The sequence below is a fragment of the Belonocnema kinseyi genome, chromosome 9, assembly GCF_010883055.1.
Source record: "Belonocnema kinseyi isolate 2016_QV_RU_SX_M_011 chromosome 9, B_treatae_v1, whole genome shotgun sequence".
Taxonomy (NCBI): Eukaryota; Metazoa; Arthropoda; class Insecta; order Hymenoptera; family Cynipidae; genus Belonocnema; species Belonocnema kinseyi.
Window position 1 is genome coordinate 107,499,825 of NC_046665.1, and position 19,922 is coordinate 107,519,746.

At 20.6% G+C, this 19,922-nt stretch overlaps 1 protein-coding gene across 1 annotated transcript in view; it reads right to left on the minus strand.

Moving 5' to 3' along the window:
- The window catches only part of LOC117180117 (protein transport protein Sec31A), a 79,564-nt gene that overhangs the window by 58,421 nt on the left and 1,221 nt on the right, over nt 1–19,922 (minus strand). The window contains exon 3 of the mRNA XM_033372456.1: nt 5,568–5,991. Within this exon, the coding sequence (XP_033228347.1) occupies nt 5,568–5,991 (424 nt within the window). The remainder of the gene's footprint in view (nt 1–5,567; nt 5,992–19,922) is intronic.

Below are 19,922 nucleotides of genomic sequence, written 5' to 3' on the forward strand. Positions count from 1 at the left end.
TTATCTTTTGGATTGAACACTTTAAAATTTTATTAAAAATATATGCATTTGATTAAAAATTCGTCTTTTACAGTAGAAAATTAATCTTATTGGTTGAAAATTAAACTATTTGCTTGAAAATTCAATTATTTAGTTGCAAATTATGTCTCTTGTTGAATTTCTGTAAAAAATTAATATTTTGTGTTGAAACCTTTTCTTTCAGAATGAAAATTTTTTAATTTTATTTAAAATGTATCTATTTTGTTGAAAATTTTACTATTTGGTTAAAAAATTAACTATTTTGCTAAGAATTTATATTTTTTGTTAATAATTCATCTTTTTAATATAAAAATTAATATTCTGCGTTAAAAATAAAAGTTTTTTGTTGAAAATTCGTCTTTTCCGGTAGAAAATTGATCTTCTTGGTTGAAAATTCAACTATTTGTTTAAAAATTCATGCATTTTGTTAAGAATTAATCATTTTAAATCGAAAATTAATATTCTGTGTTAAAAACTTAAAATTTTTATTAAACATGTATCTATTTTGTTAAAAATTCGTCTTTTTCAGTAAAAAAATTATTTCCATTCTTGAAAAATCAACTATTTAGTTAAAAATAATGTTTTTTTTTCAATTTCTGTAAAAAAATTAATATTCTGTGCTGAAACCTTAAAATTTTTAGGAAAAATGTATGTATTTTGTTAAAAACTCGTCTTTTCTAGTAGAAAAAGCAACTATTTGATAAAAAATGTAAACAAAAACTCTGTTTTTTTGGTAGAAAATTTAAATATTTCACTCAAAATTCGACTGTTTTGTAATAAAATTCGTCGATTTAGCTAGAAAATTCAACTATTTGGTGAAAAATGTATCTATTTTATTAAAAATTCATATTTTTTAGTAGAAAATTAATATTCTGTAATAAATTTATCTTTATGTTTGAAAATTTAACAATTTTGTTGAAAATGTATGCACATTGTTAAAAACTCGTCTTTTATAGTAGAAAATTAATTTTCTTGGTTGAAAATTCCACTATTTGGTTGAAATTTTATTTATTTTACTGAAAATTCATCTTTTGTTGTTGAATATTAATATTTTTCTTGAAATTCGCCTTGAAAGGCGAATTTCCGCTACAAGCAATAAATTTTTAAACAATTAATTGCATTTTTGATTAAAAATTCAAATGCTTAGTTGAAAATTTATTTAATAAGTAGAAAATGGATTACATTTTGTAGAAGATTTAACTACTTTAAAAATTTCATTATATTTTTTTTAAATTCATCTTTTTGGTTGGAAATTCAACTATTTGGTTAAAAATTGATTGATTTTACTGAAAATTTATTTCTTTTGGTACAAAATAATTACATTTTTTTTTGAAAATTCAACTATTTAGTTAAAAATCTGTCTTTTATATCAGAAAATTAATTTTTTGTTTCAAAATTCAACTATTCCTTTACAAATTTATGTATCTTATTGAAAAGCCATTTTCTCTGGTAGAAAACTAATATTTTTTGTAGAAAACCACAAATATCAACCTGATAAATAATTAATTTTTAAACAAAAAGTTAATTTTTTGCTATAAAGGATGGATTTTTAACTTAATAAACACATTTTAAACCCCATAGTTCAATTTTCAATTAAATAGATTAATTTTCTTACAACATCAAAAATCGAATGTTTAACTAATTTCTTAAATTTTTTAACTAAATACTTGAATTTTAAAGCTAAAACAGTTTAATATTCACACAAAATTTCAGCAGTTACATTTTTATCTAAGAGAATCAACTTTCAATTGAAAAAAAAGAATGAACAAAACAGCCAAATTTTCAATCAAATATTTAATTTTTTTAATCAAAAAAGACGAATTTTCAACTAATCAGTTGAATTTTTAAACTAAAAAAGATCAATATCTAATCAAAAATGGAATATTTAAATTTTCTACCAAAAGAAATCCATTTTCTAATAATTTAATAAATTTTTGAACTGAGCAGTTGAATTTTTAAACTAAAATTCAATTAATTGTTTAAAAACGTTCTTTATTTTAGCGGAAATTCGCCTTTTCCGGTAAAAAATTAATATTTTTCTTAAAATTCAACTATTTTGTTAAAAATGTATTGCTTTGGTTAAAAATCTGAATTTTATAGCATAAAATTAAATTTTTGTTTATAAATTCAACTATTTTGTAAAAAATTTATATATAAACATATTTACATATAAAATATGGATTTTTAATAAAATGCATACATATTTGACCACATGGTGGAATTTTCAAGAAAAATATTAATATTCTACAACAAAAGATGAATTTTCAGTAAAATAAATAAATTTTCAACACAGAATATTAAGCTTCTACAAAAAATTATGAATTTTTAATAAAATAGATACATTTTTAACCAAAAAAGTAGAATTTTCAACTAATCCAAAAATGGATATTGTCTATCAATTTCTTCACTTATGTTACTATTTATGTTTTATTTTTATTTTCAAACAATAGCTAAATTTTTAGAAAAGATTAATTTACAAAACGTAATATTAATTTTTTGTTTACATTTTCAATAAAATAGTTGAATTTTTAACCAAGAAGATTAATTATGTACTGGAAAAAACGAATTTTGAATAAAATACATACATTTTTAACAAAATTGTTAAATTTTCAACACAGAATATTAATTTTCAAATTAAAAAGATGAATTCTCAACAAAATACATACATTCTTCACCAAATGCTTGAATTTTCAACCAAAAAAAATAAATTTTCTACCAGAAAAGATGAATTTTTAACCAAATACATACATTTTTAACCACATACTTAAATTTTCAATCAAGAAGACAAATTTTATACCAGAAAAGACGAATTTGTAATAAAATACATATATTTTAAATAAAATTTTTAAGTTTTCAATCAAAAGATAAGATTTCAATACAGAATATTAATTTTTTTACAGAAATTAAAAAAAAAATTATTTTTAACATATAATAATAATTTTCAATTTAAAATGATGTATTCTTAACAAAATGCATGACTTTTTAAACAAATAGTTGAATTTTCAACCAAGAAGATCAATTTTCTACTGGAAAAGACGAATTTGCAAAAAAAAATTTTAATTTTCAAAGCAGAATATTAATTTTTAAATTAAAAAGATGAATTCTCAACAAAAAACATACATTTTTAGCAAAATAGTTACATTTTTAACCAAATAGTAAAATTTTCAACAAAATAGATACATTTTTAATAAAATTTTTAAGTTTTCATCCTGAAATAAAAGGTTTCAACACGAAATATTAATTTTTTTACAGAAATTCAACAAAATACATAATTTTTAACCAAATAATTAAATCTTTAACCCAATAGTTTAATTTTTAACTAATAAGATTAATTTTATACTGAAAAAGACGAATTCTTAACAAAATACATACATTCTTCACAAAATACATACATTCTTAACCAAGAAAGTTAAATTTTTAACCAAAAAGAATAATTTTCTACGGTAAAAGACGAATTTTTAATAAAATACACATATTTTTAATAAAATTTTTAAGTTTTCAATCCAAAAGATAAGATTTCAACATAGAATATTAAGTCTTTACAGAAATTAAAAAAAAAAAAACATTATTTTTAACCAAATAGTTGAATTTTCAACAAAGAAAATAATTTTTCTACTGAAAAAGATGAATTTTTAACAAAATACATACATTTATAACCGAATTTTTAAATTATCAACCAAAAATATTAGTTTTCAACACAGAATATTAATTTTCTACAAAAAAAAACAATTATCAACAAAATACATACGTTCTTAAATAAATAGTTGAAATTTTTAACCAAATAGTTCAATTTTTAACCAAAAAGAATAATTTTCTACTGGAAAAGACGAATTTTTAGCAAGCTATATGCATAATTTTTTTAAATTATAACAATATTTTGCTAATATTTTGAAAAAATGAAACTAGAGATACTTTTTTCTATTAATTTCTTTACTTATAACACTATTTCTGATTTTAAAAGAATAATTAAATTTTTACCTAAAAAGATTAATTTACAAAACTGAATATTAATTTTTTAAGATAAGAATGAATTCTTAACAAAATAGAAAAAATTTTAAGCAAATAATTGAATTTTTAACAGAAAATATTAGTTTAAATTAACCTTGAATAAAAAAAATTCTGCAAAATAATCAAATTTACTATTAAAAAAAACATGAATTTTGAAGAAATTTCATTAATTTTCAACTACATAGTTTAATTTTAAAACATAAAAAGATAAGTTTTTGACCAAAAATGGAATGGTTAAATTTTTATTGCAAACGTTAATTTTATATAAAAATGTTTTTTTTTTACGAATTAGTTTAATTTGATGCCAAATTGTCAATTTTTTACAAATTACGTTTTTGGTTGAGAATTCAACTATTTATTTAAAAGTGGATTTATTGTTGTGAAAACTCGTCTTTTAAGGTTTTTTTGCTTAAAAATTCCACAATTTTTAAAAAGGTACTTGTGATAGAAAAGTTAACCACTTGTTACAAAATTAAACTGATTTGTAAACAATCATTTTTTTGTAGACAACTAATTCTTTTAAATTAAAATTTAACAACTTTCTTTCGTGAAAAACTGATCTTTTTAAGCTAAAAATTTTCACCAAATAATTGAATTTTCAACCAAGAAGATAAATTTTCTACTGAAAAAGACGAATTTTTTACAAAATGGTTACATTTTCAATTAAGAATATTAATTTTTTACAAAAAGAGATGATTTTTAAACAAAATGCATACATTTTTAACCAAATACTTGAATTTTCAACCACGAAAATAAATTTTCTACAAAATAGTTCCACAAAATAGTTGAGTTTTCAACTACAAATATTAATTTTCTGCCAGAGAATATTAATTTTCAATAAAATGCATAAATTTTTAGAGAAGTAGTTGAATTTTTAAACAAAAAATCAATTTTCTGCTATAAAATGCGGATTTTGAACGAGATCTATCCATTTTTTAACCACATAGTTGAATAAAAAAAAAAACATAAATTTTTTTTTACCGGAAAAGACGAATTTTTACTACAGTGGAACCTCGATTATCCGAGGCTCCGCGTTATCCGAGGCAACGGGACTCATACAAGCACTCCGCATTAACCGAGATGAATGCTCGGATAATACGGAAAATAATTAATGAAACAGATGAAGCTGCTACTCCTAATTCTGAATGCGCGCAGCAATGAACAATTATTAATAAATAAAAAATTTAATCAAGATAAATCCAGATTCGTAAGTTGTTTACTTTTATTTGCTAAATTTTTATATTTATATCAGTTGAAAATTTATAAAATTAGTAGAACATGTGTTGTTTTTTTTTTTGTAGAAAATTTAAATATTTGGTTGAAAATAAAAAAAATTGATTAAATATTCTGCTTTTCACGTAGCATTTTAAACTTTTTTCTCGGAAAAAAAGCAACTATTTAATTTTTTTTTCGAAATAGTAGCAACATATTGTCATCCTTTAAAAAAATTATATCGAATTCTGTTACTAGTATGATGAATTCAAGGCCTGAAAAATGTTAATTTTTGTTTATTTAAAAGAGAAAAATATATATAAACAAACCTTTGAATTAGCACCCGTCAGTTTGATGATCGCCTCGTTTTTTCTCAGATCCCAGATGACGCAGCGCTGTGAAAATGTCGAAGCAAGAATATGCTGAACTTGCTTGTTCCAAGCGATGTACTGCACATCTTCTGCCGGCTGACTGCGAGTTCCAGGAGCCATTGGAGTGTTCGTGTTGTTCACATCCCAGATATAAATTTCACTGTCGGCAGCGCCCGTTGCGAGGAGATTCGACTGAAAGGGATTGAAATCCATCGCTCGAACTGGCCCCGTGTGTCGGTCAGGACTGCTCAGCAAAGCGTTACTACCCTCATTCGCGAGTAATTTCGCCGCAGAATATATTTTTATCGTTCCATAGTCACACCCGCCGACAATCACACCCGCCAAATCATTACCGTAGGATCCCCAAATTACTTTGTGAAATCTGAAGAAAAGAAGTGGCCAAAATTTATACCGAAAACTAATAACAATAACAACAATATTTTACACTTTTAGAAATTATTTCCACAAGTTTTTTTTAAATTTCCCGCCCTTTTCAATTTCTGAAGTCGCATATATTTTCAAATAACTTGAAAATGTTTCAATTTTTAAGCATACATTTCCATTTAGGGAATTTTAAAATCCAGGTTTAGAGATTTAAGCAATTAAAAATTAGAAGCGTTTAATATTGAGGATTTTGGATAAAAAGGATTTTTAGTTGATCAACTGTGAATAAATAATAATTCATTGTACAAGATTATAAACTGTTTTTAATTTTTAAATAACTTCAAAAATAATATATTTATAATTAAAGGCTTTTATTAAATTTCAAATATAATTTTAGTCCATTTTTTTTCTAAAATAGGTGACAAATGGGTAATAAACAAATGTTAAATAAGACAAAGAAGTTGTAATTTGTTATAAACCGAGAGATGCCTAGAAGCTTTTTTCTTTGATTAAAACGGCCACCCTGAAAATGGAGTATTTCCACTCAGAACTAATTTTCAATAAAAAAAATTAAAAACTATTTTTTGGCAAAACCATTAAATTGTTTACAACATAGTTAAATCCGTGACCAAATTGTTGATTTTTTAAACAAACAAAAATAAATAGTCTGCATTTTTAAACCATAAAAGTTCAATTATTAACCAACAAATTAAACAAATGAATTTCTACTGAGAAAAATTAATTTTCAATTAAAACAACGATAAAAACGAATTTTCTACAAAAAAATTGAATTTTATACCAAATTTTTTAATTTTGAAGAAAATAGTTTAATCCTCAACCAAAAACGACAAATCTTCAACTAAGAAGTTGCATTTTTAAACAAAAAAGCGATGAAATTTCTACCAAAAAGTGAATTTTCTACCAAGAAAAAATGTTCAGTCAAGAATGAAAATTTATGTTAAGCAAATTTTTTAATTTTCAACGAAAAAGATTAATGTTTATCAATAAATTTTATAGTTGATATTTCCACTACAAACCTTCAATAAAAAAGAGTTGGATTTGACCAAACAGTGTATATTTTCACCATGACTAGATTTGGATAAAAAAAAGTTAATTTTCTACCAAAAAAAGACGAATTTTCAACAACAAAAAAAAACATAATTTTTTAAGCAAAAAAGTTGAATGTTTAACCAAAAATGGAGTAGATAAATTTTCATTGAGAATGAATTTTTAACAAAAATTTCAAGTTTTCAATCGAAAAGATAAGATTTCAACACAGAATATTAATTTTTTACAGAAATTCAAAAAAATACATTATTTTCAACAACAAAAATTATTTTTCTACTGAAGAAGACGAATTTTGAACAAAATACATACATTTATAACCGAATTGTTAAATTTTCAACCTAAAAGATTAGGTTTCAACACAGAATATTAATTTTCTACACAAAAAAAAAGAATTATCAACAAAATGCATACATTTTTATCCAAATAATTGAATTTTTAACCAAAAAGATTAATTTTCTACTAAAAAAGACGAATTTTTAACAAAATACATAAATTTTTAACAACATTTTTAAATTATCAACACAGAATATTAATTTTCAAATTTAAAAGATGCACTCTCAACAAAATACATAATTTTTAACCAAATAAGTTAATTTTCAATTAAATAATTGAATTTTGAACCCAGAAGGTCAATTTTCTAGTAGAAAACACAAACTTTTAACAAAATACATACATTTTTTGTAAATATTTAAGTTTTCGCGCCAAAAAATAAGGTTTCAACACAGAATAATAACTTTTTAGAGAAATTCAAAAAAATACATAATTTTCAACCAAACCGTTAAATTTTCAATCAAGAAGATCAATTTTCTACTAGAAAAGACGAATTTTTAACAAAATAGGTACATGTTTAATAAAAAGTTTAAGTTTTCAACACAGAATGTTCATTTTCAAATTAAAAAGATGAATTCTCAACAAAATACATCATTTTTAACCAAATACTTAAATTTTCAATCAAGAAGATAAATTTTATACCAGAAAAGACGAATTTTTAATCAAATACATACATTTTTAATCAAATTTTAAAGTTTTCAATGCAAAAGATAAGATTTCAACACTGAATATTAATTTTTTACAGAATTTTCAATTAAAACAATAACGATAAAAACGAATTTTCTACAAAAAAATTGAATATTATACCAAATATTTTAATTTTGAAGAAAATAGTTTAATCCTCAACCACAATCGATAAATTTTCAACTAAGAAGTTGCATTTTTAACCAAAAAGAGATGAAATTTCTACCAAAAAGTGAATTTTCTACCAAGAAAAAATGTTCAGTCAAGAATGAAAATTAATGTTAAGCAAATTTTTTAATTTTCAACAAAAAAGATTAATGTTTATCCACAAATTTTATAGTTGATATTTCCACTACAAAACTTCAATAAAAAATAAAAAAAGAGTTATATTTGAACAAACAGTATATATTTTCACCATAACTAGATTTGGATAAAAAAATTTAATTTTCTACCAAAAAAAAGACGAATTTTCAACAAAAAAACAATTAAATAGCAACAAAAAAGTTAATTTACAATTAATCAGTTGACTTTTCTAACAAATTATTTGAATTTGTAGTTTAAAAAAAAACTTATTTACAACAAAACTAATTTTTAATTAAATTTTTTACCAAAAAAAAACCGAACTGTCAACTAAAATTATGAATTTTCAATGAAAAAAATGAAATTTAATGAATAATTTTTTTGGTTCAAAATTCTACTTTTTGGTTACAAATTCTACTATTTAGTTAAAGATTTAACTATTTTATTAAAAATTAAAGTGTTTTGTTAAAAAGTAATCGTTTTTGGATAAAAAATTATATTTTTTGGCAGAAAATTCATTTTTATTATTGAAAATTCATATTTTTAGGTTGAAAATTCATCTTTTTTGATTGAAAAGTCTATTATTATATTTTTGTTTAATAATCTCTTTTACTTAAAAAACATACTTTTTGTGAAAATTCAACTTTTTTTTTTTTAAGTCATTGTTTTTGGTCGAAAATTTATACTTTTGTAGAAAATTCATATTTTTTTGTTGGAAATTTATCTTTTGGTAGAAAAATCTTTTTTTTCTAGTTGTTGAAAGTTCACGTTTTATATTTGAAAGTTAATATTTTTTATTCAGAAGTCTATTATTATATTTTTGGTGTTTAGTTCAAAATTCTACAAATAGTTTGAAAGTTTATTTATTTTATTGAAAATTGAACTAGGTTCTTAAAAAGTCACCTTTTTTTGTTTAAAATTAACCTATTGGTTTAAAAATCGTCTTTTTGAGTGGAAAATTCAACTATTTGCTTAAAAAAATATCACCTTTTGGCTAGAAATTCATCTCTTGGTTAAAAATTCTATTTGATTGAAAATTTAACTGTTTTGTTTAAAAGTCATCTTCTTTGGTTAAGAAATTATCCTTTTTGATTGAAAGCTAATTATTTTTATTTGAAAAAAATGATTTTTTAATTATTATTTCAAATTTTAACCAATTCTGAGTTGAAATTGGTATTTATCCAAAAGAATTATAACTTGTTTTGGAACAGGGAAGTTTTTAATTTAAATAAATTTCGAGCTGGAAAAGGGAATTTTTTAAAATAATGAATTCTATTTTTAAGTTGAAACGGTTTATTTTCGAGAAAAAAAATTAAAATTATAAATTGGAACAGGGAATTTAAAAAAAATTCTAATTCTAAGTTGAAATGGAGAATTTTCGAAAAGTATTAAAATTCCGGATCTGAACAATGAATAGTTAAATATAACCAAAAAAGACGACTTTTGAGCAAAATTTTTAAATCCTTAATTAAAATAGATTAATTTTCAACAATAAAGTTGTATTTTTAACAAAAAAATATTCATTTTCTAGCAAAAGACTAATTTGTAACAAAACACATATATTTTTTACCAATTTGTTCAATTTCAAACTATATAAGAGAATTAATTTTGTATAAAAAAGGCAAATTTTCATAAAAAGTAATAATTGATAATTAATCCAACAATTTGGTTAAAAATGTATGTATTTTTTGGAAAATTCCTCTTTTTTTGTCGAAATTTAATATCTAGTAGAAAATTCAAATATTTTATTTTAAATCTATGTATTTTATTGTGAATTAATTTTTTTAAATTAATATACTGTATTTAAAACTTATCATTTTAGTTGAAAAATTAAATAATTTGGTAAAAAATGTATGTTATTTTGTCAAAATTTCTATTATTTGCTTAAAAATGATGTATTTTGTTTAGAATTAATATTTGTAAGTAGAAAATTAATATGCAGATAAATTTTCTACCAGAAAAGACGAATTTGGAATAAAAAACATAAATTTTTAACAAAAAAATTTAATTTTTAACACAGAATATTAATTTTCAAATTAAAAAGATGAATTCTCAACAAAATACATAATTTTTAACCAAATACTTAAATTTTTAATCAAGAAGATAAATTTTATACCAGAAAAGACGAATTTTTAATCAAATACATACATTTTTAATAAAATTTTAAAGTTTTCAATGAAAAAGATAAGATTTCAACACAGAATATTAATTTTTTACAGAAATTCAAGAAAATACATAATTTTTAATCAAACAATTTATTTTTCAAACAAATGGTTGAATTTTTAACCAAAAAAATTATTTTCCTACTAAAAAAGAAGAATTAAAAAAAAAATACAAACATTTTTAATAAATATTTAAGTTTTCAACCTGAAAGATATGGTTTCAACACAGAAAATTAATTTTTTACAGAAATTAAAAAAAAATACATCATTTTTAACCAAATAGTTGAATTTTCAACCAAACAGAATAATTTTCTACTAGAAAAGACGAATTTTGAACAAACTACGTAGATTGTTAATCAAATTCTTAAATTTTCTACTAAGAAGCCTAATTTTCAAAACAGAATATTAATTTTCAAATTACAAAAATGAACTTTCAACAAAATACTTACATTCTTAAATAAATAGTTAAATTTTTATCCAAATAGTTGAATTTTCAATTAAGTAATTAATTAATACGGACATTTTTAATAAAATTTTTAAGTTTTCAACCCAAAAGATAAGGTTTCAACAGAGCATATTAATTTTTTGCAGAAACTCAAAAAAAAATATTAAATTTTTTAACCAATTAATTGAATTTTCAATTAAATAGTTGAATTTTCAATCAAGAAGATCAATTTTCTACTGGAAGAGACGAATTTTTAACAAAATACATGCATTTTTAATTAAATTTTTTCATTTTCAACACAAAAGATACATTTTTGACATAGAATATTAATTTTCTACAAAAAAAGATGAATTCTCAATAAAATACATGCATTTTCTCAATTAAAAAGATAAGTTTTCAAAACAGAATATTAATTTTCACCTTAAAAAGATGAATTTTTAAAAAGATACATACATTTTTAACAAAATAATTGAATTTTTCTAGTAAAAATAATAATTTTCGTGTAGAAAAGACGAATTTATAACGAAATGCAAACATTTTAAAAAAATATTTAAGTTTTCAATCGAAAAGATAAGGTTTCAACACAGAATATTAATTTTCTACCGAAATTCAAAAAAATACATAATTTTTAACTAAATAATGGAATTTTCTACCGAGAAGAACCATTTTCTATCGGATAATACTATTTAAAAAGATACATATATTGTTAACCAAATTGTTAAATTTTCAATTAAAAAGATTAAATTTCAACACAGAATATTAATTTTTTCACCAAAAAATAATTATCAATAAAATGGATACATTTTTAAGCAATTTCAAGGAAATTTTCTAGTATAAAATACAAATATTTGATTTTAAATTTATCTATTTTATTGAGATTTCTTTCTTTTATTTAAAGAAAATTAATACACTCTATTTAAAACTTATCATTTTAATTGAAAAATTAAAAAATTTGGTAAAAAAATGTATGTTATTTTGTCAAAAATTCTATTATCTGCTTTAAAATTATGTATTTTGTTTAGAATTAATGTTTTTCAGTAGAAAATTAATATTCCGCTTTTAAAAACTTATCGTCTTGGTAAAAAATTAGGAATTTGATTAAAAATAAATGCATTTTATTGAGAATTCATCTTTGTTTTTAGAAAATAAATATTTTTTATTAAAAACTTATCTTTTTAGTTTAAAATGTACACACTTTTAAAATTTTGTCTTTTCAATTATAAAATTCAACTATTTAGTTAAAAATTTCACTATTTGCTTAAAAATGTATGTATTTTGTTGAAAATTTGTCTTTTTTTTGTAAAAAATTCATATTCTGTGTTGAAAATTTATCTTTTGGGTTGATAGTTAAAAAATAAAATTGAAAATATATGTATTTTGTTAAAAATTCGTCTTTTCTAGTAGAAAATTTATCTTTTTGGTTCAAAATTCAAATATTTGATTAAAAGTTTATGCATTTTGTTGATAATTATTTTTTGGAAAAAAATTAATTTTTGGTGCTGAAAACTAATCTTTTTAATTTAAATTTTAACAATTTGGTTAATAATGTATGTATTTTGTTAAAAATTCGTCTTTTCCAGAAGATAATTGATCTTCTTGGTTAAAAATTCAACTATTTGGTTGAAAATTAGATTATTTGGTTAAAAAATATAATATTTTTTTGAGTTTCTCTGGAAAATTAATAGGATCTGTTGAAACCTTATCTGTTGGGTTGAAAACTTTAAAATTTTATTAAAAATGTCCGTATTAAATAATTACTTAATTGAAAATTCAACTACGTGGATAAAAGTTTAAATATTTGGTTAAGAATGTAAGTATTTTGTTCAAAATTTATTTTTGTAATTTGAAAATTAATATTCTGCATTGCAAATTAAAAAAATTGTTGTTAAAAATGTATGTATTTTGTTGAAAATTGGTCTTTTCTAGTAGAAAATTTATCTTCTTGGAAAAAAATTCAATTATTTTGTGGAAAATTCAATTATTTGGTTAAAAATGATGTATTTTGTTGAGAATTCATCTTTTTAATTTGAAAATTAATATTCTGTATTGAAAGTTGAAAATTTTTGTTAACAATGTATGCATTTTGTTAAAAATTCGTCTTTTCCAACAGAAAATTGTTCTTCTAGGTTGAAAATTCACTTATTTGATTACAAAATTATGTACTTTTGAATTTCTGTAAAAAATTATTATTTTGTGTTGAAACCTTATCTTTTGGATTAAAAACTTGAAAATTTTACTAAAAATGTGTGTATTTTATCAAAAATTCGTCTTTTCTGGTAGAATATTTATTTTCTTGATTAAAAATTCAAGTATTTGGTTAAAGATGTATGAATTTGTTGACAATTCGTATTTTCTAGTAGAAAATAAATGTTTTTGGTTAAAAATTCAACTATTTGGTTAAAAATTTTACCAATTTGGTTAAAAATGATGTATTTTGTTGAGAATTCATCTTTTTAATTTGAAAACTAATATTCTGTGCTTAAAATTAATTTTTTTGTTCAAAAAATATGTATTTTGTTAAAAATTAATTTTTTTCCAGTAGAAAATTGATCTTCCTGTTTGAAAATTCAATTGTTTGTTAAAAAAATGTATGTATTTTGTTTGAAATTTATCTCTTTTTGTAGAAAATTGACCTTCTTTATTGAAAACTAATCTTTTTGGTTAAAGATTTAACCATTTTGTTAAAAATTCGCCTTTTCCAGTAAAAAATTAATCTTATTGGTTGAAAATCCAACTATTTTATAAAAATTCAATATTTTTTTGAATTTCTACAGAAAATTAATCAGCTCTGTTGAAATATTATCTTTTGGGTTGAAAATTTAACAAATTAATTAAAAATGTATCTATTTTGTTAAAAATTCGTCTTTTCTAGTGGCAAATTTATCGTCGTGTTTGAAAATTCAACTATTTGCTTAAAAATGTATCCATTTTATTGATAATTATTTTCTGGTAAAAAAATTAATATTCTATGTTGAAAATTAATGGTTTTAACTGAAAATTTAACAATTTGCTTAACAATGTATATTTTTTTAATTCGTCTTTTCCAGTAGAAAATGGTTCTTTTTGGTTGAAAATTCAATTATTAGGTTAAAAATTACGTATTTTTTTGAATTTCTGTAAAAAATTAATATTCTGTGTTGAAACCTTACCTGTTGGATTGAAAACTTTAAAATTTTATTAAAAATTTATCTATTTTATTGAAAATTCGTTTTTTCTAGTGTAAAACTTATCATCATGGTTGAAAATTTAAGTTTTTTGTTAAAAATGTATATCATTTAATTTAAAATTCTTCTCTTTTTGTAGAAAAGTAATATTCTTGATTGAAAACTTATATTTTTGGTTGAAAATTTAACCGTTTTGTTAAAAATTCGTCTTTTCCAGTGTAAAATTGATCTTCTTGATTGAAAATTTAAGTATTTGGTTAAAAATGTATGCATTTTGTTGAGCATTCATCTCGTTTTGTAGAAAAAATTCTTTTTCGTTGGAAATATAAAAATGTAAAAATTTGTTTTCAAAACTTATCTTTTTAGTAGAAAATTTAGTAATTCAGTTATAAATGTATGTATTTTGTTAAAAATTAGTCTTTTCTAGCAGAAAATTCATTATCTTGGTTGAAAATTCACCTAATTGGTTAAAAATGTATGTATTTTATTAAGAATTGATTTTTTTCGTTTTTTTTTTAAATTAATATTTTGGGTTTGAAAACTTAACTTTATGGTTTAAAATTAAAAATTTTTATCAATAATTTGTATTGAAAACTTATCTTTTTGGTTGAAAATTTAAGTATTTAGTTAAAATTTTAAATATTTGTTTTAAAATGTATGCATTTTGTAGAGAATTTATATTTTTTAATTGAAATAAATATTCTATGTTGAAAACTTATCTTTATCGTTGAAAATGTAAAAATTTTGTTAAGCATTCGTCCTTTCTATTAGAAAATTAATCTTTTTGGTTGAGAATTCAATTAGTTGGCTAAAAATTTACACATTTTGTTGATATACATTATTTTTATTAGTCTTTTTAGTTGAAAATAAAAAAATTCAATTAAAAATGTATGTATTTTGTTAAAAATTCATCTTTTTCAGTAGAAAATTGATCTACTTGATTGAAAATTCAACTGTTTGGTTAAAAATTCTGTATTATCTTGAATTTCTGTAAAAAATTAATATTCTGTGTCGAAATCTTATCTTTTGCATTGAAAACTTAAAAATTTTATTAAAAATGTATGTATTTGATTAAAAATTCGTCTTTTCTGGTAAAAAATTTATCTTCTTGATTGAAAATTTAAGTATTTGGTTAAAAATTATGTATTTTGTTGAGAATTCATCTTTTTAATATGAAAATTAATATTCTGTGTTGAAAACTTAAAATTTTCATTAAATATGTACCTATTTTGTTAAAAAATAGTCTTTTTTGGTAGAAAATTAATCGTTTTGGTTAAAAATTCAATTATTTGGATGAAAATTTATGGATTTTCTTTAGAATCTGGTTAAAAACGTACGTATAATGTTTAAAAAAAATAACCTTGTCTAGAATGAAATTTATCTTCTTGGTTGAAAATTTAAGTATTTGGTTAAAAATGTACGTATTTTGTTGATAATTATTTTTTGGTAGAAAATTAATATTCTGTATTGAAAACTTATCTTTTGGGATGAAAATTTAAAAAATAAATTAAAAATGTATTTTGTTAAAAATTCGTCTTTTCCAGTAGAAAATTCATCTTCTTGATTGAAAATTTAACAATTTGGTTGAAAATTATGTATTCTTTTGAATTTCTGTAAAAAATTATTATTCTGTGTTGAAACCTTATTTTTTGGCTCGAAAACTTAAATATTTACAAAAAATGTATGTATTTTGATAAAAGTTCGTCTTTTCTAGTAGAAAATTAATCTTTTTGCTTAAAAATTCAATTATTTTGATAAAAATGTATTCATTTTATTGATAATTCTTTTTTTTATGTGTAGAAAATTAATATTCTGTGTTGAAAACTAATCTTTTAGGTTGAAAATTTAACAATTCGGTTATAAATGTATGTATTTTGTCAAAAACTCGTCTTTTTCAGTAGAAAAATTATTTTCTTTGTTGAAAATAATGTTTTTTTTTAATTTCTGTAAAAAATTAATATTATGTGTTGAAATCTTATCTTTTGGATTGAAAACTTGAAAATTTTATTAAAAATGTATGTATTTTATTAAAAATTCGTCTTTTCTAGAAGAAAATGATTATTTTGGTTAGAAATTTAACTATTTGGTTAAAAATTCAACCATTTGGTTAAGAATGTATGTATTTTGTTAAAAATTCGTCTTATTCAGTAGAAAAATTATTTTTTGTTGTTGAAAATAATGTATTTTTTTGAATTTCTGTAAAAAATTAATATTCTGTGTTGAAATCGCATCTTTTGAATTTAAAACTTTAAAATTTTATTAAAAATGTATGTATTTTATTAAAAACTCGTCTTTTCTAGTAGAAAGTTTATCTTCGTGGTTGGAAATTCAAGTATTTCGTTTAAAATGTATGCATTTTGTTTAAAATTAATTTCTTTTTGTAGAAAATTAATATTCTTTATTGAAAACTTATATTTTTGGTTGAAATTTAACCATGTTGTTAAAAAATCGTCTTTTTCAGTAGAGAATTGATGTTCCTGGTTGAAAATTCAACTATTTGTTTTAAAAATTCATGCATTTTGTTAAGAATTCATCATTTTTAATTGAAAATTATTATTCTGTGTTAAAAAATTTTAATTTTTATCAAACATGTATCTATTTTGTTAAAAATTCGTCTTTTACAGTAGAAAAATGATTTTTTTTGTTGAAAATTCAACTATTTGGTTAAAAATAATGTTTTTTTTTCGAATTTCTTTAAAAAAAATTAATATTCTGTATAAAATTATGCATTTCGGGTAAAAATTTAACTACTTGGTTAAGAATTTGTCTTTTCTAGTAAAAAATTTATCTTTGTGGTTGGAAATTCTAGTATTCAGTTAAAAATGTATTCATTTTGTTTCAAATTCATTCCTTTTTGTAGAAAATTAATATTATTTATTAAAATTTATTTTTTTGGTTGAAAACTCAATAAAAAATTTATGTAATTTGTTAAAAATTCGTCTTTTCCAGTAGAAAATTAATCTTATTGGTTGAAAATTCAACTATTTGGTTAAAAAATTTAATTTTTTTTTTGCAGAAAATTAATATGCTCTGTTGAAACCTTATATTTTGCGTTAAAAACTTTTGAATTTTATTAAAAATGATCGTATTTTGTTAAAAATTCTACTCTTCTGGTAGAAAATTTATCTTCTTGATTGAAAATTTAAGTATTTGGTGAAAAATGTATGTATGTTTTTGAAAATTCGTCTTTTCTAGTAAAAATTTTATCTTCGTGGTTGAAAATTCAAGTATTTGGTTAAAAATGTATGCATTTTGTTTAAATTCAACTCTTGTTGTAGAAAATTCATATTCTTTATTGAAAACTTATCGTTTTGTTTGAAAATTTAACCATTTTGTTAAAAATTCGTCTTTTCTAGAAAAAAATCATCTTTTCCAGTAGAAAATGGATCTTCTTGGTTGAAAATTCAATTATTTGGTTCAAAATGATGTATTTTGTTGAGAATTCATCTTTTTAATTTGAAAATTAATATTCTGTGTTGAAAACTTAAAATGTTTATGAAAAATGTATTTTGATAAAATCTCGTATTTTGTAGTAGAAAATTCAACTATTTGATTAAAAATATAAACAAAAGATTAATATTACGTTTCGTAAATTAATCTTTTCAGCTAAAAATGTAACTAATGTTTAAAAATAAAAATAAAACATAAATAGTGGCATAAGGGAAGAAATTGATAGACAATATCCATTTTTGGATTAGTTGAAAATTCTACTTTTTTGGTAGAAAATTTAATTATTTCACTCAAAATTCAACTGTTTTGTATTAAAATTCATCGATTTAGGTAGAAACCTCAACTATTTGGTTAATAATGTATCTATTTTATAAAAAATTCATCTTTTTTTAGTAGAAAATTAATATTCTGTCTTGAAAATTTATATTTTTGTTTGAAAATTTAACAATTTTGTTTTAAAAACTCATGCATTTTGTTAAGAATTCATAATTTTTAATAGAAAATTATTATTCTGTGTTAAAAAATATAATTTTTATTAAACATGTATCTATTTTGTTAAAAATTCGTCTTTTTCAGTAGAAAAATTCAACAATTTGGTTAAAAATAATGTATTTTTTTAAATTTCTGCAAAAAATTAATATTCTGCTTTGAAATCTTATCTTTTGGATTAAAAACTTTAAAATTTGATTTGAAAAGTACTTATTTTATTAAAAATTTTTCTTTTCTAGTATAAAATTATGCTTTTCGGTTAAAAATTTAACTATTTGGTTAAAAATTCAACTATTTGGTTAAGAATGTATGTACTTTGTTAAGAATTCTTCTTTTCTAGTAAAAAATTTATCTTCTAGCTCGAAAATTCAATTATTTGATTAAAAATTATGTATTTTGTTGAATTTCTGTAAAAAAAATTAATATTTTGTTGAAACTTTATCTTTCGGGTTGAAAACTTAAAAATCTTATTAAAAATGTATGTATTTTGTTGAATATTTAACTATTTGGTTAAAAATTTAACTATTTTGCTAAAATTGTATGTATTTATTTGAGATTTCATCTTTTTCATTTTAAAATTAATATTCTGTGTGAAAAAATTTAAACTCTTATTAAACATGTATCTATTTTGTTAAAAATTCGTCTTTTTCAGTAGAAAAATTATTTTCTTTGTTGAAAATTCAACTATTTGGTTAAAAATAATGTATTTTTTTTAATTTCTGTAAAAAAAATTAAAATTCTGTGTTGAAATCTTATCTTCTGGATTGAAAACTTTAAAATTTTATTAAAAATGTATGTATTTTATTAAAAATTCGTCTTTTCCAGTAGAAAATTTATCTTCGTGGTTGAAAATTCATCTATTTGTTTTAAAAATTCATGCATTTTGTTAAGAATTCATAATTTTAAATTGAAAATTATTATTCTATGTTAAAAATAATGTTTTTTTTTTTTAATTTCTGCAAAAAAATTAATATTCTGTATTGAAATCTTATCTTTTGGATTGAAAACTTAAAAATTGTATTTAAAATATATGTATTTTATTACAAATTCCTCATTTCTGGTATAAAATTTATCTTTTTGATTGAAAATTTAATTATCTAGTTATAAATGTATGTATTTTGTTAAAAATTCGTCTTTTCCAGTAGAAAATTGACCTTCTGGTTTGAAAATTCAATTATTTGGTTAAAAATTATGTATTTTGTTGACTTTCTGTAAAAAAATTAATATTTTGTATTGAAACTTTATCTTTCGGGTTGAAAACTTAAAAATTTTATTTAAAATGTATGTAATTTGTTGAAAATTTAACTATTTTGCTAGGCATGTATGTAATTTTTTGAGAATTCATCTTTTTAATTTAAGAATTAAAATTCTGTGTTGAAAATTTAATCATTTTGTTTAAAATTCGTCTTTTCCACTTGAAAATTGTTCTTCTTGGTTGAAAATTCACCTATTTGTTAACAAATTAATGCATTTTGTTGAGAATTCATCATTTTAAATTGAAAATTAATATTTTGTGTGGAAATTTTATCTTTTGGATTGAAAACTTTAAAATTTGATTAAAAATGTATTTATTTCATTAAAAATTCTTCTTTTCTGGTATAAAATGCTTTTTGGTTAACAATTTAACTATTTGTTTAAAAATTCAACTATTTGGTTAAGAATGTATGTATTTTGTTAAGAATTCGTCTTTTCTAGTAGAAAATGTATCTTCGGGTTTTAAACTTCAAGAAATTTGTCAAAAGGTATGCATTTTGTTTCAAATTAATTTCTTTTTGTAGAAAATTAATATTCTTGATTGCAAACTTATCTTTTTGGTTGAAAGTGCAATTAAAAATGT